Raw genomic sequence first — 22,777 nt, forward strand, 5'->3', positions numbered from 1 at the left:
ATGTCATTTGTGGACAGGGTATCGACATGGTGTATAGGACTAATAACAGTAGAGTAATGATTATTTTGGAGGATACACTACATATAAAATATTTGTGAATGGAGTAATCTTTAGAAAAAATAGTAGAAAATAAGTAATAAGTAGCAAAATAGCAAAACAGTATCTCTTTTGTACCAAGATTTATAAAAGGCTAACAGATACTTGAACTGTTTTATCTCCAGTACTTTGAGAAGAAATTACAAACATTTACTTTCTGGATTAAAATTCCACTTTGAATTTAAGCACATATTTTTTTAAACATAATGTATTTCTAAATAAATATTGTGCTTAATTCTATAAATATTTTCAGGTGAAATAATTTAAATCCCATTTGTTTGTGTTTTCTTTTGTAGCTTTCCTAATAGGATGGTTCTCGGCAGAACACACATAAAAGATGTAGCAGCCAAAAGGAAAATTGAGTTAAACAGTTATTTACAGAATTTGATGAGTGCTTCAACAGATGTAGCAGAGGTAACTGTCCTAATTGAAAAAAGAACATACTATTTTTTGTGATACATGATATTTTAATTTTTTTTTTTTCTCTTCTATCTTAGTGTGATCTTGTTTGTACTTTTTTCCACCCTTTACTTCGTGATGAAAAAGCTGAAGGACTAGCTAGGTCCACAGGTATGATTATCTTTTTTTTTTTAATTAATAATTCATGGCTTCCCTATGACTTGCAAGTATATAATTTCTCATTGAATGTGATAGACTGACAGTGGAGTTACTGGCTATATTCCAGTGAGAATGAGAGGAGGGTATTCCTTTTAAGCCCCTCAATTTCTGGATAAATATAATTTTCCTAATAGAATGTGATTTTTAAAGAGCCATAAATCAGGGATGCCTGGGTGGCTCAGCGGTTTAGCACCTGCCTTCGGCCAGGGTGTGATCCTGGAGTCCCAAGATCGAGTCCCATGTGGGGCTCCTTGCATGGAGCATGCTTATCCCTCTGCCTGTGTCTCTGCCTCTCTCTCTCTCTCTATGTCTCTCATGAATAAATAAAATATTAAAAAAAAAAAAACAATAAATCAGTGGCCTACTAGGTTATTTACCTTGTTCTTTCCCCACATATGATCTTGGAATTCAAGCAAAATTTTTTAGAGGGGGCACTTGAATGGCTCAGTTGGTTAATTGTCTGCCTTCAGCTCAAGTCATCATCTCAGGGTCCTGGGATTGAGCCCCACATCAGGCTCCCTGCTCACTGGGGAGTCTGCTTCTCCTTCTTCCTCTGCCCCTCCCCCTGCTTGTGTCTCACACTCTCTCAAATAATATTTTTTTTATTTTTTAAAGATTTTATTTATTTATTTATTCATGAGAGACACACAGAGACAGGGAGACAAAGGGAGAGGCAGGCTCTGTGCAAGGAGCCCAATGTGGGACTCGATCCCAGGACTCCAGGATCACACCCTGGGCCGAAGGCAGTTGCTAAACCGCTGAGCCACCCAGGGATCCCCTCAAATATTTAAAAAAAATTTTTTTAATGCCATAGTTTGTACCACTGTAAGCAAGATAAACATATTTATATTTTCAGATGCAGGTCCATTCAGTCCTACTCCAGGCCAAATTGGAGGAGCAGTGAAATTATCTGTCTCTTACCGAAATGGTACTCTTTTTATCATGGTGATGCACATCAAAGATCTTGTGAGTGATTATAAATAATGATGATTGTAGAGAAAACCTATACCTTGGTAGGAAGCATTACTGTTAAGGAAATGCTTTTCTTTATAGGTTACTGAGGATGGAGCTGACCCAAATCCATATGTCAAAACATACCTACTTCCAGATACCCATAAAACATCCAAACGTAAAACCAAAATTTCACGAAAAACTAGGAATCCAACATTCAATGAGATGGTAAGTTAAAATTGTTTCTAAAAATGTCCTAGATTTGTTCTTTTGAGCTTTTAAGTTTTAAACGCTTTAACATTTATAGGTACCAGTTACAGAACTATTTTCTGTAGTAATAGAGCTGATCAGTAGCAGTCTAGTGGTATTTAACAAAATGTTGTGGAATTAAGCCCACCATCTTTGAACCTCCCCCCTAACAATATTTTCAAAAGGTGGATGTCCAGTCTGTGCTGAAATACTTCTAGGCCATCCACTTTGTTTTGGGCAGTTCCACTCTTAGGTTGTTTTTTATACTGTGCTATAATCTTCACTCCCTGTAGTTTGCACCTGTAGGTCTGAGTTGTACTGCTTGGAACCACACGGAACTTGCTCTTTCTCCTATGTGGCAGCCCTTCAGATGACTGAAGTTCTCAAATGCCCTTCCTATTTATCCTTTTAACATCTTCACTACCTTTCCTTTTGTTTGATAAGATGTAGTTTCAAAATCATCCTCCTTCTGATTCATTTTAACCTTTCAGTAACCCATGTCAGAGTATTCTAAACTGATAGCAGTAAGCAAAGCATCAACTGAACAGGATAAAGCAAAACTGTTGACTTTGCTGAGCTACTCATGGTCAACTTACAGACTTACTCATCTGTTAAAACCTGCTAACACCTAGCTACTTTTTTAGGATAAACATTATTTGAGTATATCAACATTACATCCACACAAAAAATGTCGGGATAGAGATTTGGAAGAAAATAAATGTGGATTTTCATCAGGGTTATTTGTTAAAACCGGAGAATAGCCTTTCAGCTCTTTAAAAGCATATACAGGGATCCCTGGGTGGCGCAGTGGTTTAGCGCCTGCCTTTGGCCCAGGGCGTGATCGTGGAAACCTGGGATCGAGTCCCACGTCAGGCTCCCGGTGCATGGAGCCTGCTTCTCCCTCTGCCTGTGTCTCTGCCTCTCTCTCTCTCTCTCTCTCTCTCTCTGACTATCATAAATAAATAAAAATTTAAAAAAATAAAAATAAATAAAAGCATATACACTGTTTGGTGAAGACCAGTTGGTGTTATTCTCAAAAAGTAGTGTTGGCTTTTTTCCTAGTTAATAGTGTTGTACTTTCAAGAAATAAAACGTAGTTGGTTTTTTAATTTTTATTAGTCAAACAGAAGGACTAGATTAGAGAGATTTTTCTCAGAAGTATGATAAGGCTTTGTTAAAAAAAAAATCTAAGTGTCGAATGTGGTGTTTCAAAGAGCCTTTTAGAATTCCAGATTTGTTGTAAACTGTATCTGTAGTTGGTAAATTTGCATTGAAGTATGGATAATCATTTCATGATATATAAAATCTAACAAAAAAAGACAACAACAAAAAAACTCTAATCCTTCATTATTTGTAAAATGATAGTTATCCCCACTTGCTTCCTTCCATTCTCCTACCCAGGTCCAAGATCATCTGAAGGCATGCCGCCTCCTAATTGCTTTTCCCTTCCCCATACTTCCATCTCAGAAAATCCATGTTTTTAGTTTTTAGCCAATAATAATTTTCTAGTTTGTGCATTTCTATGTCAGACACTCAGAGGAATGATAAACCAAGACTCTTGAAATACAAAATGCACATCTAAAGTAGGAAACAAATTCCATCAGATGTGTTTGTAATCAATGTCATTAATTGTAGACTTTGACTACTGATCTCCCTTCTCCTTTTACTTGAAATAATCCAAGAAGCCAGCCAAACAAAAAATTTGTAACTTACTGTTTTCTTTTTGCCTTTGCTGTAGCTTGTGTACAGTGGATATAGCAAGGAAACCTTAAGACAGAGACAGCTTCAACTGAGTGTTCTTAGTGCAGAATCTCTGCGGGAGAATTTTTTCCTGGGTGGAGTGACCCTGCCTTTAAAGGATTTCAACTTGAGCAAAGAGACGGTTAAGTGGTATCAGCTGACGGCAGCAACCTATTTGTAAGCTAGTGAATTTCTGAGCTTTGGAAGCAAGAACAGTTATAAACGTGTATACACACATACATACTTGGGGATTTTGTATAGTATTTTTATACTTGGACAGAAATAATAAAGGTAAATGTACTTATTGCATTTCAATACATCTGTTGGACCAGTCACATAATTAACTTTTTTGAACATGTTGAAGCCATTGATGTTTTAGAGTCATTATATAGAATGCTATAAACCCTAAACTTAATATATAATAAGTCCCGACAAAGACTTTGAGTTGGTAAAGGATTTAATCCTCTCTTGATTAATTCAGAGTAATAGCTTTATAGTTTGGTCTGATAGTACTATGTCAGTTCAGCCATCTATTTTGCATTGTTTCTTACACAGACACAGCACATTTGTTTTCCTGTTTTGCACCTTTTATAGCCTTTACCACTGTGTGTGTTCACAAACACCAAAGGAAAGGAAAGGTGCAGGATATTACCAGAAAATGCAGCTGCTATTCACAGGGCCGAAAGCAAAGCACAAATAATAGATAGTTATGTTCAGAACTACTATGTAGTTTATAGAAGTAGGGGAAAATAATACTGCTTTTTTTTATCACCCATGTCTTTAAAACCTTTTTCAGAATAAGTGCCAATCACTGAAGTTGTAAATAGTGGTGCCTTAACTTCATATGCTTCCCTGGCACTTCATTCTGATCTTTTCCTGACTTGATAAATAATGAGTAAGTAGTTTTCACTCATTTTCAATTTCAAGTAACTAAAGAATTATGTACATTTACTAATGTTTTTCCCATTGAAAGATCATTTTTTCTACTTCTCATGTTTTTGTTGCCCCGTAACTGAATGAGAGTCATCGATGTAACTGTATGCTAAATGCCATCATTCCATTATAATCCTCCATTTACTTCCAGGAGTGTGACTTGAACTTTGGTAATCCACCTCCATGTATCTGTACTCCACTTTCTCATTAAGCAAGTGAAAATTGTTCACTCGTGTACCCATTCCTATTTGGTAGAAGAACTCCATGAATAGGGCAGACTCTTCACAGGAGGCCCAGGACAAGAATTCTAGGGTCCAGACTGAATTTTATTGTAGACTTTCATAGCAAAGTTTGTCTTGTAAGCCGTCTTACTTATATTTGTAAACATTATACATTGACATGAATTAATTTCCTTAATATAATGGAATTTAGAATCATAAGAGACATGATTGAAATTATTCTACAGTAACCATTAAGGATAAGATTCATTTTTATTCTTCGTTCCACTGCACACATACATAATTTTGTGTTTAGTTTGAATAAATGTTTATATATTCTCTTGCCTAGAATATAATTTAAGACACTTTTGTAAATGGTAATAGAGATTGTAGTAATCTAGTTGCTATGAGGTAACTGACACAATATGCAATGAAGAATACCAACAGAGAAAGGACAATCTCTAATTCAGTTGACCATAACATAATTTTTATGAACTGTGCAGATATTTAATGTAAATGGTAAAACCTACAGAGCAGAAATAGAATAGTTGAGGATGTATCAGTGGGATAGGTTTAAAACACACACACACACACACACACACACACACACACTTGAAATTTTTGGTGCCTAACACTAATGGTCCATTTGTAGGAAACCCCGTTAGTATGATATATGAATGTCTTTTTTTTTTTAACGTTAAAATGTGTTGTCTATTTAATAATTTAATTAAAATGCAAATCAAGCACCACCATTTATTTACTTTTTCCACATCCAGTTAACATTTCCTTAAAGTGTATAAGTACTTTTCAGATATAAATAAGTGCTAGATATTACCACTTAAGCTTTTGAGATCTAATTCCATTCCATGAGTTGTCATTTAGCCATTGGGGGAAAAAAAAGAAAAAAGTAAAAAAGGCAAAAAAAAAAAACCTTGTCTTGGCAAAAGGTTATTGTTATTTGGTCACAGTGTGTACTGCCTATTTGCAGTCTGTTAACAGCAGTGTGTCTTTTAGCACATATAATAGAACTAGAAAATGTGATGTCACTTTTTCAATTATAAGAAATCTGTATTTCTTACCTAAAAATGTATATTATGACTAATACTGTACAGTTAATCAGTCAGGACAAGTGGTAATGTTTTTCTTAATTTAACTCATTTTGTGCCTTCTTTGGTCATTAAAAAAATACACACATATTTTACATATATTTTAATATAAGTTATTTCTTTGTAAAACGCTAATATTCTGCCCTTACCAAAAAAAAAAAAAAAGAAAAGAAAAGAAAAAGGGACAGAGGCGCCTCTTTGCACTACTACTTTAAGTAGACTTTAAATCAGTTTTTTTTAAACATTTTTTTTAAAGCTTGCATTAAAGTAAATCTGAAGCAAAAGTTTGAACAAACTGGCCAAGACACTAATTTTTATGTATAATCACAATGTTTTATACCTGTCTTTACTGAGAAAAAATAATTATGCTACATACAAGTCCTGCCCTAGAATTCTTTCCTCTTGCAGTGTTTTGGGATTTGAAAATAATGGTTTATTCCGAGAACCTATTATTCTCTCTACTGAGGAACCCAATGTAGAACTTGCACTGACATTTTATTGCTGCCTTTATAAAAATCTATAGGTAGTTAACTGTTAAGGCATGTATGATCTTTGATAAAGTGTTCTTTTATCTTTTCAGATTAAAGTTGTATAAAAGTTTCAATATCTTGCCTTAAATTGGTTAACTATTCTTTCTAGGATTCAAGTATTGTGGCATTTTAAAAAATATATCCAATTTTGATACTTAGACTTCAGGTCAAAATGGACTAAAAGCCCCACTACCATAATCCATGGATTTACTTACATACCGTTTGATTAGCAGTGCAAATAGGAATGAATATGGCAAGTAGTCTCATCTATAAGAACCAAATACTTTAATTATATTAAGGTAGTGAGTAAAGATGTATAATATTTTTATTAATACCTTGAATATATTCAGTGGATTGAATGTGACTTCATAACTGTACTACGATTGTATTAAAATATTTCTGGAATAAAGGAATTCTGCTGTCATTTCTTTCTTCATCAACGTATTAACATTTTTATTTCTAAACTTTGATATGAGCTCAGGGAGCCTGCTGGCTCAGTAGAGCATGCAACTCTTGATCTTGGGGTCGTACATTCGAGCCCCTCATTGGGCATAGAGTTTACTTAAATTTTAAAAATTTTAAAAATAAACTTTGATATGAGCTCACTGCGTATCTCACCCAGGAGGTTTTTTTTTTTTTTTTTTTTAATTTTTATTTATTTATGATAGTCACAGAGAGAGAGGCAGAGACACAGGCAGAGGGAGAAGCAGGCTCCATGCACCGGGAGCCCGATGTGGGATTCGATCCCGGGTCTCCAGGATCGCGCCCTAGGCCAAAGGCAGGCGCTAAACTGCTGCGCCACCCAGGGATCCCCCAGGAGTTTATTAGGTTCAAAAATCCTGAATTTCAAAACTGGCCTATCAGTTGCTCCTAACAATGATAAATCTGACTTCTATCCTGTGATTCTTTGAAACCAAGCCATAGTTCTGGATTGCCACTTTGCCCCATCACCATTTCATATGGTTGGATGCAATATTTCCAGACTTCTGTAAGTATGGTCCCTCGCCCTGGTGGTTTATTTAAATATTAAATAGGGGATCCCTGGGTGGCGCAGCGGTTTGGCGCCTGCCTTTGGCCCAGGGCGCGATCCTGGAGACCCGGGATCGAATCCCACATGGGCTCCCGGTGCATGGAGCCTGCTTCTCCCTCTGCCTATGTCTCTGCCCCTCTCTCTCTCTCTCTCTCTCTCTCTCTCTCTCTCTCTGTGACTATCATAAATAAATAAAAATTAAAAAAAAAATTAAATAGTATATAGTAAGAGCATGTTCTATATCTATCTACAGAACAGAGAATTGTAGATTCTTCTGATATCTTACCTCCATCCTGGAATGATACCAGCGTGCGGCTATGGTTCTCAGACCCTAAAGAAAAAAACCCTTTATTTCATCCTTTTTTGAAATACTTTATCATGCAAATTTTAGACATATACAAAATTAGACAACAGTGTAATGAACTCCATGAATGAATCCATCACATACCTTCAATAGTTATTACCTTAGGGCTAATCTTATTGTATCCATATTAGCTAGGATGGGCCTAGGTATAAAATAAAAATCATTATTTTTTTTGGATTCTTTATTCTTGAATCTTCAGTCCTGAATAATTTATTATGACTTTCTCTTCAGTTAACTCTCGCTTCAACTGTTTACCTCATCCACTCAGTTTTTAATTTTGGTTGTTGTATTTTTTTTTCTATAACAACTATTTGGTTATTTTTGCTTGCATCATGATCCAGGAAAGAAACAAGACTGCCACCATCAATGGGGGGAGAGATTTTTTTCAACAAATGCTGCTGGGATAATTAATTACACGCAAAAGAATGAAGTGTAGGACTATCAACACTATATACAAAGATTTAAAATACATCAAAGAACTATACATAGCTAAAATTATTAAACTCTTAAAGCATAGGTGTACAACTTTGTAGCCTTGGATTAGACGAGTATTTCTTAAGGATGAGACGAAAAGCCCAACTAACAAAAGGAAAATAGATAAATTGGCTCATCAAGATTAAAAACTTTTGTGCCTCGGGATGTCTGGGTGGCTCAGCGGTTGAGCCTCTGCCTTCAGTTGAGGGGGTGATCCTGGAATCCTGGGATCGAGGCCCGCGTCGGGCTCCCTGCATGGAGACTGCCTCTCCCTCTGCCTAGGTCTCTGCCTCTCTCTCTCTTTCTCTCATGAATAAATAAATAAAATCTTTTAAAAAAATTTTTTGTGTTCCTCAAAGGACACTATCAAGGTAAAAAGCTCACCAAATGAGAATACTTGCAGATTATATGTCTGATAAGACTCTGGTATCCAGAGTATTAAAAGAACTCTGAAACTCAGTAATAGAAAGCTAACCCAATTTAAAAATGGGCAAAGAACTTTAAATAGACATTTCTTCGGGATCCCTGGGTGGCGCAGCGGTTTAGCGCCTGCCTTTGGCCCAGGGCGCGATCCTGGAGACCCGGGATCGAATCCCACATCGGGCTCCTAGTGCATGGAGCCTGCTTCTCCCTCTGCCTGTGTCTGCCTCTCTCTATCTCTCTCTCTGTGTGACTATCATAAATAAATAAAAATTTAAAAAAAAATAGACATTTCTTCAAAATGACCATCACATGAGAAGATGCTCAACATTATTAGTCATTAGGGAAATGCAAATCAAGATGAAGTGATACCAGGACACCTGGGTGGCTCAGCGGTTGAGCGTCTGCCTTAGGCTCAGGGCATGATCCTGGAGTCCCAGGATCGAGTCCCACATCGAGCTCTGCGTGGAGCCTGCTTCTCCCTCTGCCTATGTCTCTGCCTCTCTCTCATGAATAAGTGAATAAAATCTTAAAAACTATAAGATACCAATTTATACACACTAGGACAGCTAGAAATTTTAAAAAGTGGAGTGTTCGCTTTGGCAGCACATACACTAAAAAAAAGTGTGGAGAATCTCAAGCCCTCCTCCCTACATTTCTGATGGGAATGTAAAGTGCAGCTGATATACAAAACATCTGGCAGTTGTCAGAAAAGTTACCCTATGACCTGGCAATTCATTATATATATATATATATAGATAATTTGCAAGAGAACTGAAAACAGGTACTCTGATACTTGTACCCAAGTGTTCATAGCATTATTCATAATGGCCAAATAGTCGAAATAGGCCAAATGTGCATCAACTGATGAATGAGTAATTAAAATGTGGTATAGCCATACAGTGGAATACTATTTGGCCATATAAAGTTCTGAAGCACTAGGGCACTTGGCTGGCTCAGTCATTGGAGCATGTGACTCTTGATCTCAAGGTTGTGAGTTCAAGCCCCACACTGGGCATGGAGCCTACTTGAAAAACAAAAAACACGGGCAGCCCCGGTGGTGCAGCGGTTTAGCGCCGCCTGCAGCCCAGGGCGTGATCCCGGGTCAGATCCTGGATGGAGTCCCACATCAGGCTCCCTGCATGGTGCCTGCCTCTCTCTCTCTATCTGTGTCTCTATGAATAAATAAATAAAATCTTAAAAAAAAAAAAAAACACTGATAGATGGGCAGCCCCGGTGGCCCAGAGGTTTAGCACCGCCTTTGGCCCAGGGTGTGATCCAGGATGGAGTCCCACATCAGGCTCCCTGTATGGAGCCTGCTTCTTCCCGCCTGTGTCTCTGCCTCTCTGTGTCTGTCATGAATAAATAAGTAAAATCTTTTTTTTTTTTTAAGATTTATTTATTTATTCATGAGACACAGGCAGAGACACAGGCAGAGGGAGAAGCAGGCTCCATGCAGGGAGCCCGATATGGGACTTGATCCCAGGACTCCAGGATCATGCCCTGGGTGGAAGGCAGGTGCTAAACCACTGAGCCACCCAGGGATCCCCAATAAATAAAATCTTAAAAAAAAAAAAAAACACTGATAAATGCTACAATATGGATGAACCTTGAAAAATACTATGATAGGAAACCACACACAAAAGGCCACATATTGTATGATTCAATTTATATGGAATCTCCAGGACAGGCAAACCCATAGAGACAATACAAAATAGTCCTTGTCAAGGCCTGTGGGGAGACTGGAGAGTAATTGCTTAGAGAGTACAAGGCTTTTGGGGGTGATGAAGACTGGAATTAGTGGTGATGGTTGCAGCATGCTGTGAAAATACTAAGGCACTGAATTGTACACTTTAAAATGGTTAAAATAACAAACTTTAGGGCATGTGAATTTTACCTCAAAGAAAGATGTCTTAGAATCCTGGGGCAGGGGCACATTGGATGGCTCAGCGGTTGAGCAGCAGCCTTTGGCTCAGCTTGTGATCCTGGAGACCTGGGATCGAGTCCCACATCGGGCTCCCTGCAAGGAGCCTGTTTCTCCCTCTGCCTGTGTCTCTGCCTCTCTGTGTGTCTCATGAATAAATAAAGAAAATCTTAAAAAAAAAAAAAAAAAAAGACTCCTGGGGCACCTGGGTAGCTTAGTTAAGCATCTGCATTTGGCTCAAGTCATGATTCCAGGGGCCTGGTATGAGCTCCACATTCGACTCCCTGCTTCTCAGGGAGCCTGCTTCTTTCCCTGCTGTTCCTCTTGCGTGTGCTCTCTCTCAAATAAAATCTTTTTCTTTTTTAAAGATGTATTTTTTTTATTTATTTATGATAGACCTAGAGAGAGAGAGAAAGAGGCAGAGACACAGGCAGAGGGAGAAGCAGGCTCCATGCCGGGAGCCCGACGCGGGACTCGATCCCGGGACTCCAGGATCCCGCTCTGGGCCAAAGGCAGGTGCGAAACCACTGAGCCACCCAGGGATCCCTAAAATCTTAAAAATAAATAAAGTTTAAACCTGCAGGAGGAGTGCTAGGAAAATGTCACAGGTTTGTATATTGTGAAGATAATAGGATGTTTTGTCGGAAAGGAGGATAACTTTAGATGGTCTTCAGGGAAGGCTCTTTCTTTTCTTTCATAAGAAAAAGAAGGGGGTGCCTGGGTGGCTCAGCGGTGGAACATCTGTCTTTGGCTCGGATCGTGATCCCCGAGTCCCGGGGTCCAGTCCGGCATTGGGCTTCCTGCATGGAGCCTGTTTCTTCCTCTGCTTATGTCTCTGCCTTTTTCTGTATCTCTCATGAATAAATTTAAAAATCTTAAAAAAAAAAAAAAGTGCAACCAGGGGGAGAGGGAGAAGCAGGCTCCTCACTGAGCAAGGAGTCCAATGTGGGCCTCAATCCCAGGACCCTGGGGATGCCAGGGTGGCTCAGGGTGTGATCCTGGAGTCCGGGGATTGAGTCCTGCATGGGGCTCCCTGCTTGGAGCCTGCTTCTCCCTCGGCCTGTGTCTTTGCCTGTCTTTCATGAATAAATAAAATATTTTTTTAATTTTTATTTATTTATGATAATCAGAGAGAGAGAGGCAGAGACACAGGCCGAGGGAGAAGGAGGCTCCCTGCGGGGGGCTCGATTCCAGGACCCGGGGATCACGACCTGAGCCAGAGGCAGACGCTCCACCCCTGAGCCACGCGGGCGCCCCTTGAATGGAATTCCTGATGCTTTAGAAGAAAATCGCTCATCAGTGATTGGCTGAAGGAGTAACAGCAGAGGTGGCTGTTTTGGTCCGTGGGAGTTCTCTACGTCTCCGCGGTTATTTTGAACACTGATACCCTGATTTCCCTGCGTCCCCCTTCCCGGGGCCAGCTGCGCTTTGAGCAAAGCCCTTCACTGCCGCGTCTCCCAGCTCCTCGCACGCACGGGCGCCGAGTCCGCGTGGTAAGGAGTTTCAGCCGCAGCTCCGCCTTGCCGGGCCGGACGCACGTGCTTCTGCGGTCTCCTCCCCCACAGCCCTCCCCCCGCACAGCCGGCCGGGCCCTCGCTGCCCGGCTTTGCGAGCTCCGCGCTGGGGCCCGCGGCTCCCGGAGGAGCCGCCCCACACAGCGCCCGGCGCAGCCCAGCGCCTCCCCGCCCGCTGCAGGGGAAAGGTGAAAGCTTCCCAGGTGGAGGGGGAGGTCCTCCAGGGCCTGGTTCAAAATCCTGGGTTCTTCTCTGGGGCCAAAGAGCTTAAATCAGGAGCGGAAATAAGAGGTGGTCGCGGTGGCCGGCGGTAAGGACCACGACTTCCAGTGCAGCGCCTGTCACCGCGGGATTGCACCTGTGCATCCACGACCTGCAGGCGCGGCCTCTGCGGTGGCCAGTGCCACCACCAGGCCTGGCGCTGCTGCACGAATGAACACCTGTGCATGGCTGAGCTTCAGGCGCTCAAATTCGCTGAGCGGCGGCGGCGCACGCTGGGACCAAATTGCCCACGCTCCCTCCCAGGTCGGGACTCGAACCTGCACGAATATAAGCGCAGGCAGCTCCTCCCGAAAGTGCGCGGGCAGCGGGCTTAACCTCGCGCGCCGGCCCCGAGGCTCCTCGAAGCCCTGATGCATGCCGGGATGTGTAGTCCTGGGCACCGAGGGATCTTGCAGGGCGACGCCGAAATGCATCTCGGGATGTGCAGCCCCCGTTCGCCCGGGGGGCCGCGCGGCGTAGCTCCGCCCCCTGCGCGCGAGGAGCGCGGACGTGTGTGAGGTCACTTCCTGCGTGGCGGGTGGCTTCCGGCGGCGTCCCGACCCTCGCTCTCTTTTCCGCCGCCATCATGGGTCGCATGCACGCTCCCGGGTGAGCTCGGGTTTCTGAGCGGGTTGCAGGGCTGGGCCGCGGGGCGCGGGGTGTGGGGGGAAGGAGGGCGTGTGGGCGGCGAGCGGAGAGGAGGCTGTTCTAGGCCGTGGTGGCACTGAGCAGCGCCTCATCCCGAGACCGTTTCCCTTCCCAGGAAGGGCCTGTCCCAGTCGGCTCTGCCCTACCGCCGCAGCGTCCCCACCGTAAGTAGCGTGCGGGACCCGGGAGGCGGCGGGGCGGGGGGGGGGGGGCTGCCCTCCGGCCGTCGGGAGGACGGGTGCCGGGCCCCTCACGTGTGCCTGGGGGGCGCCGCTGGGCGCCGGGGCCGTCCGCGCTGTCCCGGCCTAAGGCCAGGTTCTCTTGCGTCCACAGTGGCTGAAGCTGACGTCCGACGACGTGAAGGAGCAGATCTACAAACTGGCCAAGAAGGGTCTGACTCCCTCGCAGATCGGTGGGTGTGTGCGCGCGTCACGCGGCCCCTCGCGCCTGCCCTCGTGTAACCTGCGGGGGAAGCCGCTGGCGGTGAAGGTGCCGCGGCCGTGCTGAGAGAGCCTTTCGGTCGTGTCCCTGGCGTTCCCGCTGCTGGCCCAGGCCTGCCGTTCATTTGTGGGACTCTCGAGTTCCTTATTTGGCATTAGGGAAAATTACTAAAAAATGGTCGCAAAGAAAATATTTTTTAAGCGTCTTCTTTATTCACGAGAAACACAGAGAGAGTCAGGCTCCATGCGGGGACCCCGATGTGGGACTCGGTCCCGGGTCTCCAGGATCACGCCCTGAGCCAAAGGCAGACGCTGAGCCGCTGAGCTACCCGGGCTGCCCTGGTCGCCAAAATTAAAGGGGTATTTGCTGTGGGCTAGGCGCTCTCCCTGCTGAATGGTCCTACCCATTTTACCGCTCTCCTTTAGTTCGGACAGCTGCACGTCCAAGTAACTGAAGTTCTGTCCATCTTACAGTTGGGGAGGTTGAGGCACGGTGCAGCTCTACACAACTAGACCCAGAGCACGCAGCTGTTGGGTGGAGGAGTTGGGATTGGCGACTCCGTGCTTGTCACGCCCTCACGTTGCGATTTGAACCTCAGTTGTGGGTAGTTTTGTGCACGTGGTTTCATTCAGCAGAGGTTTGCCTGCTGTGTGGTTCTGGACCCTGAGAATACCCTGGTCAGGAGAAGGGCAAAACGTGTGGTCTCTTTGAGCTTATGTAATCTAGCGGAGGCATCACGCGCTGTAGGAAATCCTAGACTGTCAAGTATTTAGAAAGTGCTGTTTCGAGGTTAAAATACCACACTTAAAAAAAGTTTTTACAAGAACGTCTGATAGAATTTCTCCATTCATTCATTCGTTCATGGGAGACAGGCAGAGGGAGAGGCAGGCTCCCCACAGGGAGCCCCATGTGGAACTTGATACTGGACCCCAGGATCACACCTTGAGCCAAAGGCAGATGCTCAACCGCTGAGCCACCCAGGCGTCTCCTGATGGAATTTCTAAACGTTATGGTTTTGATTATTGAGCAAATACATATAGAGGAATCACATTGATTTCTTTGGTGGCCTATCATCCAGCAAGTTCGCTATGATGATGTTCTTCCAACATTTGAGGTTTTCTTCGTAAGGGTTTTTCTTTCTTTCTTTTTTTAAGATTTTATTTATTCATGAGAGACCCAGGGGGCGGGGTGGGGGCAGAGACACAGGCAGAGGGAGAAGCAGGCTCCCTGCAGGGACCCCAGGATCACGCCCTGGGCTGAATGCAGATGCTTAACCGCCAAGCCACCCAGGCATCCCAAGGGTTTTTCTTAGTATTCGGTAAACCAGCCTTGGGTATCTGAGTGAACCTTGCACCCATTTTCATGTTTGTTTCTGTGACCTATAAGTAATCCCATTATACGGAGGAAAACTTGGGAGAATGACCTGGTCTCAGAACCTTGACATTGCATGTTTCAGTTGTGTGTTTGGTAGAGGACTTTAAATTACTCCTTTTTCAGGTGTGATCCTGAGAGACTCCCATGGTGTTGCACAAGTACGTTTTGTGACAGGCAATAAAATCTTGAGAATTCTTAAGTCCAAGGGACTTGCACCTGATCTCCCTGAGGATCTGTACCATTTGATTAAGAAAGCTGTTGCTGTTCGAAAGCATCTTGAGAGGAACAGAAAGGTAAGAGACTAGAACCGCTTATATGAACTTATTTCAGTAAGGTGTAATGCATCTAATGTGAACTACTTAAAGAGCCTTAAAGCACAAACTTGTTACACTTAGGTTGCTTTGAAATAAAAATTATAACAGAAGAAATTGGGGTTGGGGCCTGCTTTGGCTATGCTATGTGCTGTATATTCAGTTGGTTGAAAATGTGTTTATTTGCAGAATTTGTACCTCATTCATGTTGGGGTTTCTGGAAGCCTTAAATTCCCTTAGGGACTCGCTCTAGCCTCATGAACCGTAGTCTGTGATTCTATTATAGGGCATTGGGTATTTTCATTAGAGTGCATGGTATTTGCATTCTTTTGTTAAAATAATATTTGGTAATGTTGTAAGTAGTTTTAATTCCATCAATTTTTATTTTTAGGATAAGGATGCCAAATTCCGACTGATTCTGATTGAGAGCCGTATTCACCGATTGGCTCGATATTATAAAACCAAAAGAGTCCTCCCTCCCAATTGGAAATAGTAAGTATTAACCTTTTTGGTTAATAAGAACAGATGTTAGCCATATAGTAAATACAGTAGCAACTGTAGTAAAAGGCCTGTTGGTAAATGTTTTAGCCCCTGCTCTGCAGTTAGCTACTCTTTTAACTCTGCCATTGAAGGAGGAATACATCCATAAACAATGCATAAACAGGCATGGCTGTGGTCCATTGAAACTTTATTTACAAAGACAAGCAAAGGGTCCTATTTTGCAGAGCCCTGATTTAAAACATGAATAAGCCCTTTGAATCATTCTAGACCATAAAGTTTCAGTTCATACCTCTGCTCCCTGTGTTGTCTTCAGTTTTGCATAGATTACTCGCTATAATGATTAATTTCCAAACATTAATTTTTCACCAGTTTTTCCTTAATGTTTGGTCAGTTCTTCCTTAGATGAGTGAGGATCTTCATGTCTTATGCTTCAACACAATAAGCTAATTCAGGAACTTAGTGCATTTTACATATTTGTGGTTTATTTTAGCTGTTTGGAAATAGCTCCATAGGTGTGAGAGTCTCAATGAATATGGAGGACCTATTTTAATCCAGCTCTTCCCCCTTTTTTCCTTTTCAGCGAGTCATCCACAGCCTCTGCCCTGGTCGCATAAATTTGGCTATGTACTCAAGCAATAAAATCATTGTCTACTAGAAGCATATGTTGTATTTCTTTACCTAAAAAAACATGCCGATTCACGTATGTTGATCTTTTTTGATGTGGAAGTGTTTTAGCACAGTAAGTGTGTGATTCTACAGAAAGCAATATCTTTTTTAAGATTTTATTTATTTGGAGAGCATAGCATGAGCAGACCGGGAGAAGCAAGGCTCCTCAGTGAGTGGGGAGCCCAACATTGGGCTCAACCCCATGACCTTGAGATCATGACCTGAACTGAAGGCAGACCCCTAACCAGCTGAGCCACTCGGCTACTCCATTTCTAAGAATTCTTTTTTTTTTTTTAACTTTTTTTTAGAGATTTTATTTATTTATTCATGAGAGAGAGGCAGAGACACAGGCAGAGGGAGAAGTAGGCTCCATACAGGGAGCCTGACGTGGGACTCGATCCTGGGTCTCCAGGATCAGGCTCTGGGCTGAAGGCGGTGCTAAACCCCTGAGCCACCGGGGCTGCCCCTTTTCTAAGAATTCTTTCTTTCTTTCTTTTTTCTTTCTTTCTTTTTTTTTTTTTTTTTTAAGATTTTATTTATTTTTTTCATGAGAGACAGAGACACAGGCAGAGGGAGAAGCAAGCTCCACACAGGGAGCCCGATGCAGGACTCGATCCCGGGACTCCAGGATCACACCCTGGGCTGAAGGCTGGCGCCAAACCGCTGAGCCACCCAGGGATCCCCTCTAAGAATTATTAATACATTTAATGTTAATCCTAAGGTAGGCCTGTGGTCAATGTCCTCCAGGTAGTGTATGCCGTCAGAAAGTTCCTCTGCAGAAGGAGCATCTTGAGTATGGAGGGACCTCAGGAGGAACTGATATTTGACCCCACTCTTGCTGGTGATGCTTAAAGATGAAGAAGGAATTTAGGTAACAGCAAGCACAGTTCCATCTGGAGCAGAGGAAAGCAGAACTGTCAGATGAACTCAGGTCGCTGAGCCTCACAACACAACTCTTGGATGGCTTAAAACAAAATGGATTCACGTGGATTCTTAAAGAATACTTAATTCTTAAAACAACCTAATGAGGTATGTAGGTATCCCTGTTTAAAAGAGGAAGGTGTTGGGACACCTGGGTGGCTCAGCCGTTGAGCGTCTGCCTTTGACTTGGCGTGATCCCAGGGTCTGGGATCAAGCCCCACATCAGGCGCCTGCGTGGAGCCTGTTTCTCCCTCCGCCTGTGTCTTTGCCTCTCTCTCTCTCGGTCTATCTCATGAATAAATAAAATCTTTAAAAAGGGGGGGAAGGTCTTGAACAACAAGTAAGTTGTTGATGAGTATGAGACCATAAGCTGGAAGGCTAGCTGGTTTACAAAGCCACACATTTCCTTCAGACTTGAGTAAAAAAACAGGCTATTTTTATGTACTGCCTGTTTTCCAAGTGTATCAGTTGAATAAACACATTTAATAAGCTTTTTACTTAAGCTTTACCCTAAGCAATAATCAAAGTTGTGTTTGAAATCACCATGAGGCAAAGTCCCTTGTTTTAAGAGAACAGGATTAACTAGCATTGATGGCCTTTTGAGTGCTTTTCTCTTGGTGTACAGACACCAAGTGACTTAACCTTATTCCTTAGAGCACTTCATATCTTCACCTGCCCAGCACTGTGGGTATACAAGCTGACTCCGTCCCCTTCCTAATGAGCTCACAAACAGTGGGAAACCATGTTTCCATATTCTACCCCATCCTTACCTGGGGTTAGATTTTTTTAATCCCTGTGTTTTTGTCTTTAAAGATTTCGTTTATTTATTCATGAGAGACATAGGCAGAGGGAGAAGCAGGCCCCATGCAGGATCCCAGCGTGGGACCGATGGCAGCACCCCAGGATCATGCCCTGAGCCAAAGGCCAATGCGTTTAACCACTGAGCCACCCAGGCGTCCCTGTATTCATGTTTTAATCAAAATATTTAATCAAATATCAAAATATTTAATCAAATATCATCAGCTATCATAAACCAAGAAACTGATAATAGGACAAACATCTCTAAGGGTAATGGACAAGTAAGACAAGCTAACTCAGCCTGGTTTTTTGCAATCACTAGGTAGCTAGGTAAATGTTAAGTATTGATGGTTCTGGACCAAAAACTAGTGAATAGTTCGTGGGGTGCAGCCCCGGTGGCACAGCAGTTTAGTGCTGCCCGCAGCCCAGGGTGTGATCCTGGAGACCCAGGATCGAGTCCCACATCGGGCTTCCTGCATGGAGCCTGCTTCTCCCTCTGCCTGTGTCTCTGCCTCTCGCTCTCTCTGAATGAATAAATAAATAAATCTTAAAAAAAAAATTTCATGGGGCATTTGTTGTTTCGAAGCGTTATCTAGGGTTTTTTTTTTTTTTTAAGATTTTTATTTGAGAGAGCAGGAGGACGGGCAGAGGGAGAAGCAGACTTCTGGCTGAGCAGGGAGCCCAAAGTGTGGGAGGGGGGAAATCCAATGTGGGGCTCAGTCCCAGGACCTTGAGATCATGACCTGCGCTGAAAGCAGCTGCTTAAACTGATCCAGCCCCTCAGGTTTGATCTCAGGGTTGTGAGTTCAAGCCCCAACATGGGGCTTGCATATTTGTGGTCCTTGCCATCAAGGAAACTTACTGTGAATATTGAATATGACCACATGTAGGAGGTTTTTAATACCTTAAAAAACTAGTATGCTTGATAGTAAATAAAACTTAAAAACATTTCCAATCCTTAAGTAGTGGGGAGAGAGGGGTCAACTTGGTTTTCAGCAACAGCCCTGTCACTTAAAGGCTGTGGGGGTAAAATCTCAAGAATCTAAGTTATTGTGAGGATTACATGAGGTACTTAATACATGGTGGTAGTTAAATCATGTCAGCGAGCAACTTTGGTGAACCTCCCTCCAGGTAACTACCCGTTGGGATATTTTTGTACGTGGGCATCATACTACATATGTCATTCCGTTGTTCTTTACTGGTTCTGTCCAGGTTTTGGTATTACAGGTGTCACCAACTGTACTTTGCTTTGTAGTTGTCTGGAGATCAACTCACAGGAGTGGGAACTTTGGCACATGTATTTTATATTTTTGTATATATATTGTGAAAAATGGCATTTCAACAGTATAAAGTTAGCAAGAAGTACATGAGAATGTCATTTCTTCACATCCTTTCAAAATTGGTTTTAAGAGAATGATACTGTTTTTATTTTTATTGTTTTACTTATTTGAGTAAAGAGTGTCTTATGTTTCCTTTTTGTGAGCTGCCTGTTCATGGCTTATACCAGTTTTTCTCAGAACATTGTTATTCTTAACCCTTTATCATGTTACAAATATTTTTCCCATTTTTTTCTGTCTTTTCATCTTTAGAAGTTTTAAGAATTTTATTGATGCTGTCCCTAATGATTTTTCTTATGTTTTTAAAAAATGGATCAGTCTAATTGTTTTTTTTTTTCTGCTTCCCCTTCTGTGAATATGGTCTTCATCTGTCTTTTACACTTAGACATTTATTCTTTCTTCATAAACAAAAGTTTCCATATGCTTTTTCTTTGTAACAGTTTTTCTGACACAGTTGGAATCAGCATATGCATGTTATTTGTCCAAATCTACCCATATGTGAACAGCTAGGGTTTGAAGGTTTCCTTCAACAACTGTTCTCTTCATTTAAAACTCATCTTTGTGATGCTTGGCTGGTTCAGTCGGCAAAGCATGCAACCCTTGATATCAGGGTTCTCAGGTTGAGCCCCATAGAGTTTGCTTAAAAAGGAAGGTGAGGGCAGCCCTGGTGGCGCAGCGGTTTGGCGCCGCCTGCAGCCTGGGTTGTGATCCTGGGGACCCGGGATTGAGTCCCACATCGGGCTCCCTGCATGGAGCCTGCTTCTCCCTCTCCCTGTGTCTCTGCCTCTCTCCCTCTGTGTCTATGAATAAATAAATAAAATATAAAAAAAAAAAAAAGGAAGGTGAACACCTGTCGCTTGAAGGGAAAAGGACTTTTAAGTTTTTTTTTTTAAACGTGCCCCCCCTTAACTATTCTTTAATCAAATTTATGCATATATGTGGTTTTAGAAGTATCATTTTACAAGACAGCTAAAAATAGTCTCTCCCCTTTCACAGTCTGAAGTCTAGGGCAGACTTTTTTTAAAGATTTTATTTGTGAGAGAGGCAGAGACACAAGGCAGAGGGAGAAGCAGGCTCCCTGTGGGGAGCCCAATGCCTCACTTGATTCCAGGACCCGGGGGTCACCCTGAACCAAAGGCAGCAGCTCAACCACTGAGCCTCCCAGGTGCCCCTAGGGCAACCACTTTAAACTCCTAGCTGTTTTTCTGACCTACATTATGCCTTCTTGTTTAACATTCCTTTTTTTGTTTAAATTGAGGTAAAATTCACAATGTAAAATTCATCATTTTATTTTTTTTTATAATTTTTTTTTTTTTTTTTAATTTATGATAGAGAGAGAGAGAGAGAGGCAGAGACACAGGCAGAGGGAGAAGCAGGCCCCATGCACCGGGAGCCCGACGTGGGATTCGATCCCGGGTCTCCAGGATCGCGCCCTGGGCCAAAGGCAGGCGCCAAACCGCTGCGCCACCCAGGGATCCCAAAATTCATCATTTTAAAGTGAAAAGTTCAGTGGCAATACATTTTTAAAAATATCGTACAACCACCACCTCGTCTAGTTCCAAAATGTTTATATCACCCCAAAATAAAACCATACTCAAAAAGGCAGTTACTGGGGAGCCTGGGTGGCTCAGTTGCTTAAGCATCAGCCTTTAGCTCAGGTCATGATCCCTGGGTCCTGGGATTGGGCCCCACATCGGGCTCCCTGCTCTGGGGGGAGCCTGTTTCTCTCTCCCTCTGCCTACCTCTGCCCCTACTTGCTTGCTCAGTCTGTCAAATAAGTAAAATCTTAAAAAAAAAAAAAAAAAAGGCAGTTCCTTATTCTCCTCCTCACCTTGCCCCTGGCAACCACTAGTCTGCTTTCTGTTCCCATGGATTTACCTATTCTGGATATTTCATATAAATGGAATCATGTAATATGTGACCTTTTATGTCTGGCTTTCACTTAGTATGATGTGAGTAGCATGTCAGTACTTTTTAGCTAAATAATATCCCACTGCATATAAGCATAATTTATGCATTTACTTGTTTGGATTTCTACCTTTTGGTTATTTCAAATGGTGCTGCAATAAACATTTATGGTCATTCACTTGTTTGAATCCCTGTTTTCAGTTCTTTGGGATACACACTTAAAAAGTGGAGTTGTGGGCAGCCCCAGTGGCTCAGCAGTCTAGCACCTGCCTTCGGCCCAGGATGTGATCCTGGAGACCGGGGATTGAGTCCCACGTCAGGCTCCGTGCACAGAGCCTGCTTCTCCCTCTGCCTGTGTCTCTGCCTCTCTTTGTCTTTCTTTTTTTTTTTTTTTTTTTCTCTCTTTGTCTTTCATGAATAAATAAATAAAATCTTCAAAAAGTGGAGTTGGTTTATTTTTTATTTATTTTTTATGATAGTCACACAGAGAGAGAGAGAGACAGAGGCAGAGGGAGAAGCTGGCCCCATGCAGGGAGCCCGACGCGGAACTCAATCCCAGGCCTCCAGGATCACACCCTGGGCTGCAGGCGGCGCTAAACCGCTGCGCCACCAGGGCTGCCCCTAGACAGATTATTCTTGAGACTTACAGTTCAGGGATCTAGTGTCAGATTTCTATTTCTACATAATGTTTTCCTCTCTCTTGGTTCCTCCTTCCTTTTGGTGAAACATTCTCTGGTAGCTCCCAAAGAAAAGGCTCAATCCTTGGATTTCTTTGTTTATACCAACTCCTAGGTAATTTCATCTGGTCTGTGGCTTTAAATGCTACCTTAGGGGTTACTACTTTAAAACTCATACCTCCAGTGCAGACCTTCCCTGAACTGCAGCCTTACATGTACATCTGCCTATTAAATATCCCCACCTAGATCTCTAATAAATACCTAGGCTTAAAAAAAAATTTTTTTTTAATTTTTTAAAATTCCAAACAGAACTCTTGATTTTGGCAATCCAAACCTGCTCTCTCCCCAGATATATCCATCTCAGTAAATAGCAACTCATCCTTGGACCAAAATCCTAAGTCCTTGACTTTTTTTTTTTCTCTAAATGCCACATACGTACTTGATCACCAAAACCCCTTAGCTCTACCTTTACAACATATGCCCACATTTAAGCACTTATGACCTTTACTACAACCACCCTAGCTGAAGTCACTTTCTACCCTTACTACTGTAAAAGCAACTGTTCTCTTTCCACCTGTGAGCCCCACTGAAATCTTTTCTATATCCAGCATTGAAGAGTGATTTTTAAAATGTGAATCGTTGGGGTGCCTGGGTGGCTCAGTCAGTTAGGGTCTGACTCTTGATTTCCACTCCAGTCATGATCTCAAGGTTGTGAGATTGGAGCCTTACATTGGGCTTCACACTGAGCATGGAGTCTGCTTAAGATT

At 42.4% G+C, this 22,777-nt stretch overlaps 2 protein-coding genes and 1 long non-coding RNA gene across 6 annotated transcripts in view; all 3 read left to right on the forward strand.

The window, feature by feature from the left end:
* PIK3C2A (phosphatidylinositol-4-phosphate 3-kinase catalytic subunit type 2 alpha) overlaps positions 1-6,854 on the forward strand; it is a 118,049-nt gene extending 111,195 nt beyond the window's left edge. For all 4 annotated transcript variants that reach the window (XM_077866317.1, XM_077866320.1, XM_077866318.1 and 1 more), the window contains 5 exons: positions 393-510; positions 594-666; positions 1,571-1,680; positions 1,768-1,893; positions 3,653-6,854. In XM_077866317.1, the coding sequence (XP_077722443.1) occupies positions 393-510; positions 594-666; positions 1,571-1,680; positions 1,768-1,893; positions 3,653-3,835 (610 nt within the window). In that variant the 3' untranslated portion in view covers positions 3,836-6,854. The remainder of the gene's footprint in view (positions 1-392; positions 511-593; positions 667-1,570; positions 1,681-1,767; positions 1,894-3,652) is intronic.
* A 6,076-nt stretch (positions 6,855-12,930) lies between these two features.
* Positions 12,931-16,360, forward strand: RPS13 (ribosomal protein S13). The gene is made up of 6 exons (XM_077866327.1): positions 12,931-13,037; positions 13,192-13,240; positions 13,410-13,488; positions 15,015-15,184; positions 15,594-15,694; positions 16,284-16,360. The coding sequence occupies exons 1-6, from the start codon at positions 13,015-13,017 to the stop codon at positions 16,315-16,317; spliced, it is 456 nt and encodes a 151-aa protein (XP_077722453.1). The 5' UTR covers positions 12,931-13,014; the 3' UTR covers positions 16,318-16,360.
* A 774-nt stretch (positions 16,361-17,134) lies between these two features.
* On the forward strand, positions 17,135-21,511 carry LOC144294601 (uncharacterized). The gene is made up of 2 exons (XR_013361947.1): positions 17,135-20,077; positions 20,268-21,511. It is a non-coding gene; the product is annotated as an uncharacterized LOC144294601 (long non-coding RNA).
* The last annotated feature ends 1,266 nt before the right edge of the window (positions 21,512-22,777 follow it).

The sequence above is a fragment of the Canis aureus genome, chromosome 23, assembly GCF_053574225.1.
Source record: "Canis aureus isolate CA01 chromosome 23, VMU_Caureus_v.1.0, whole genome shotgun sequence".
In the NCBI taxonomy this organism is placed as follows: Eukaryota; Metazoa; Chordata; class Mammalia; order Carnivora; family Canidae; genus Canis; species Canis aureus.

What these genes read in the sequence shown, in the direction of transcription:
- RPS13 (XM_077866327.1), top strand. Translation starts at nt 13,015, where the DNA reads ATGGGTCGCATGCACGCTCCCGG. An exon ending in TCTGACTCCCTCGCAGATCG is followed by an intron (nt 13,489 to 15,014) that starts GTGGGTGTGTGC and finishes CTCCTTTTTCAG; the next exon opens with GTGTGATCCTGAGAGACTCC. An exon ending in ATCTTGAGAGGAACAGAAAG is followed by an intron (nt 15,185 to 15,593) that starts GTAAGAGACTAG and finishes TTTTATTTTTAG; the next exon opens with GATAAGGATGCCAAATTCCG.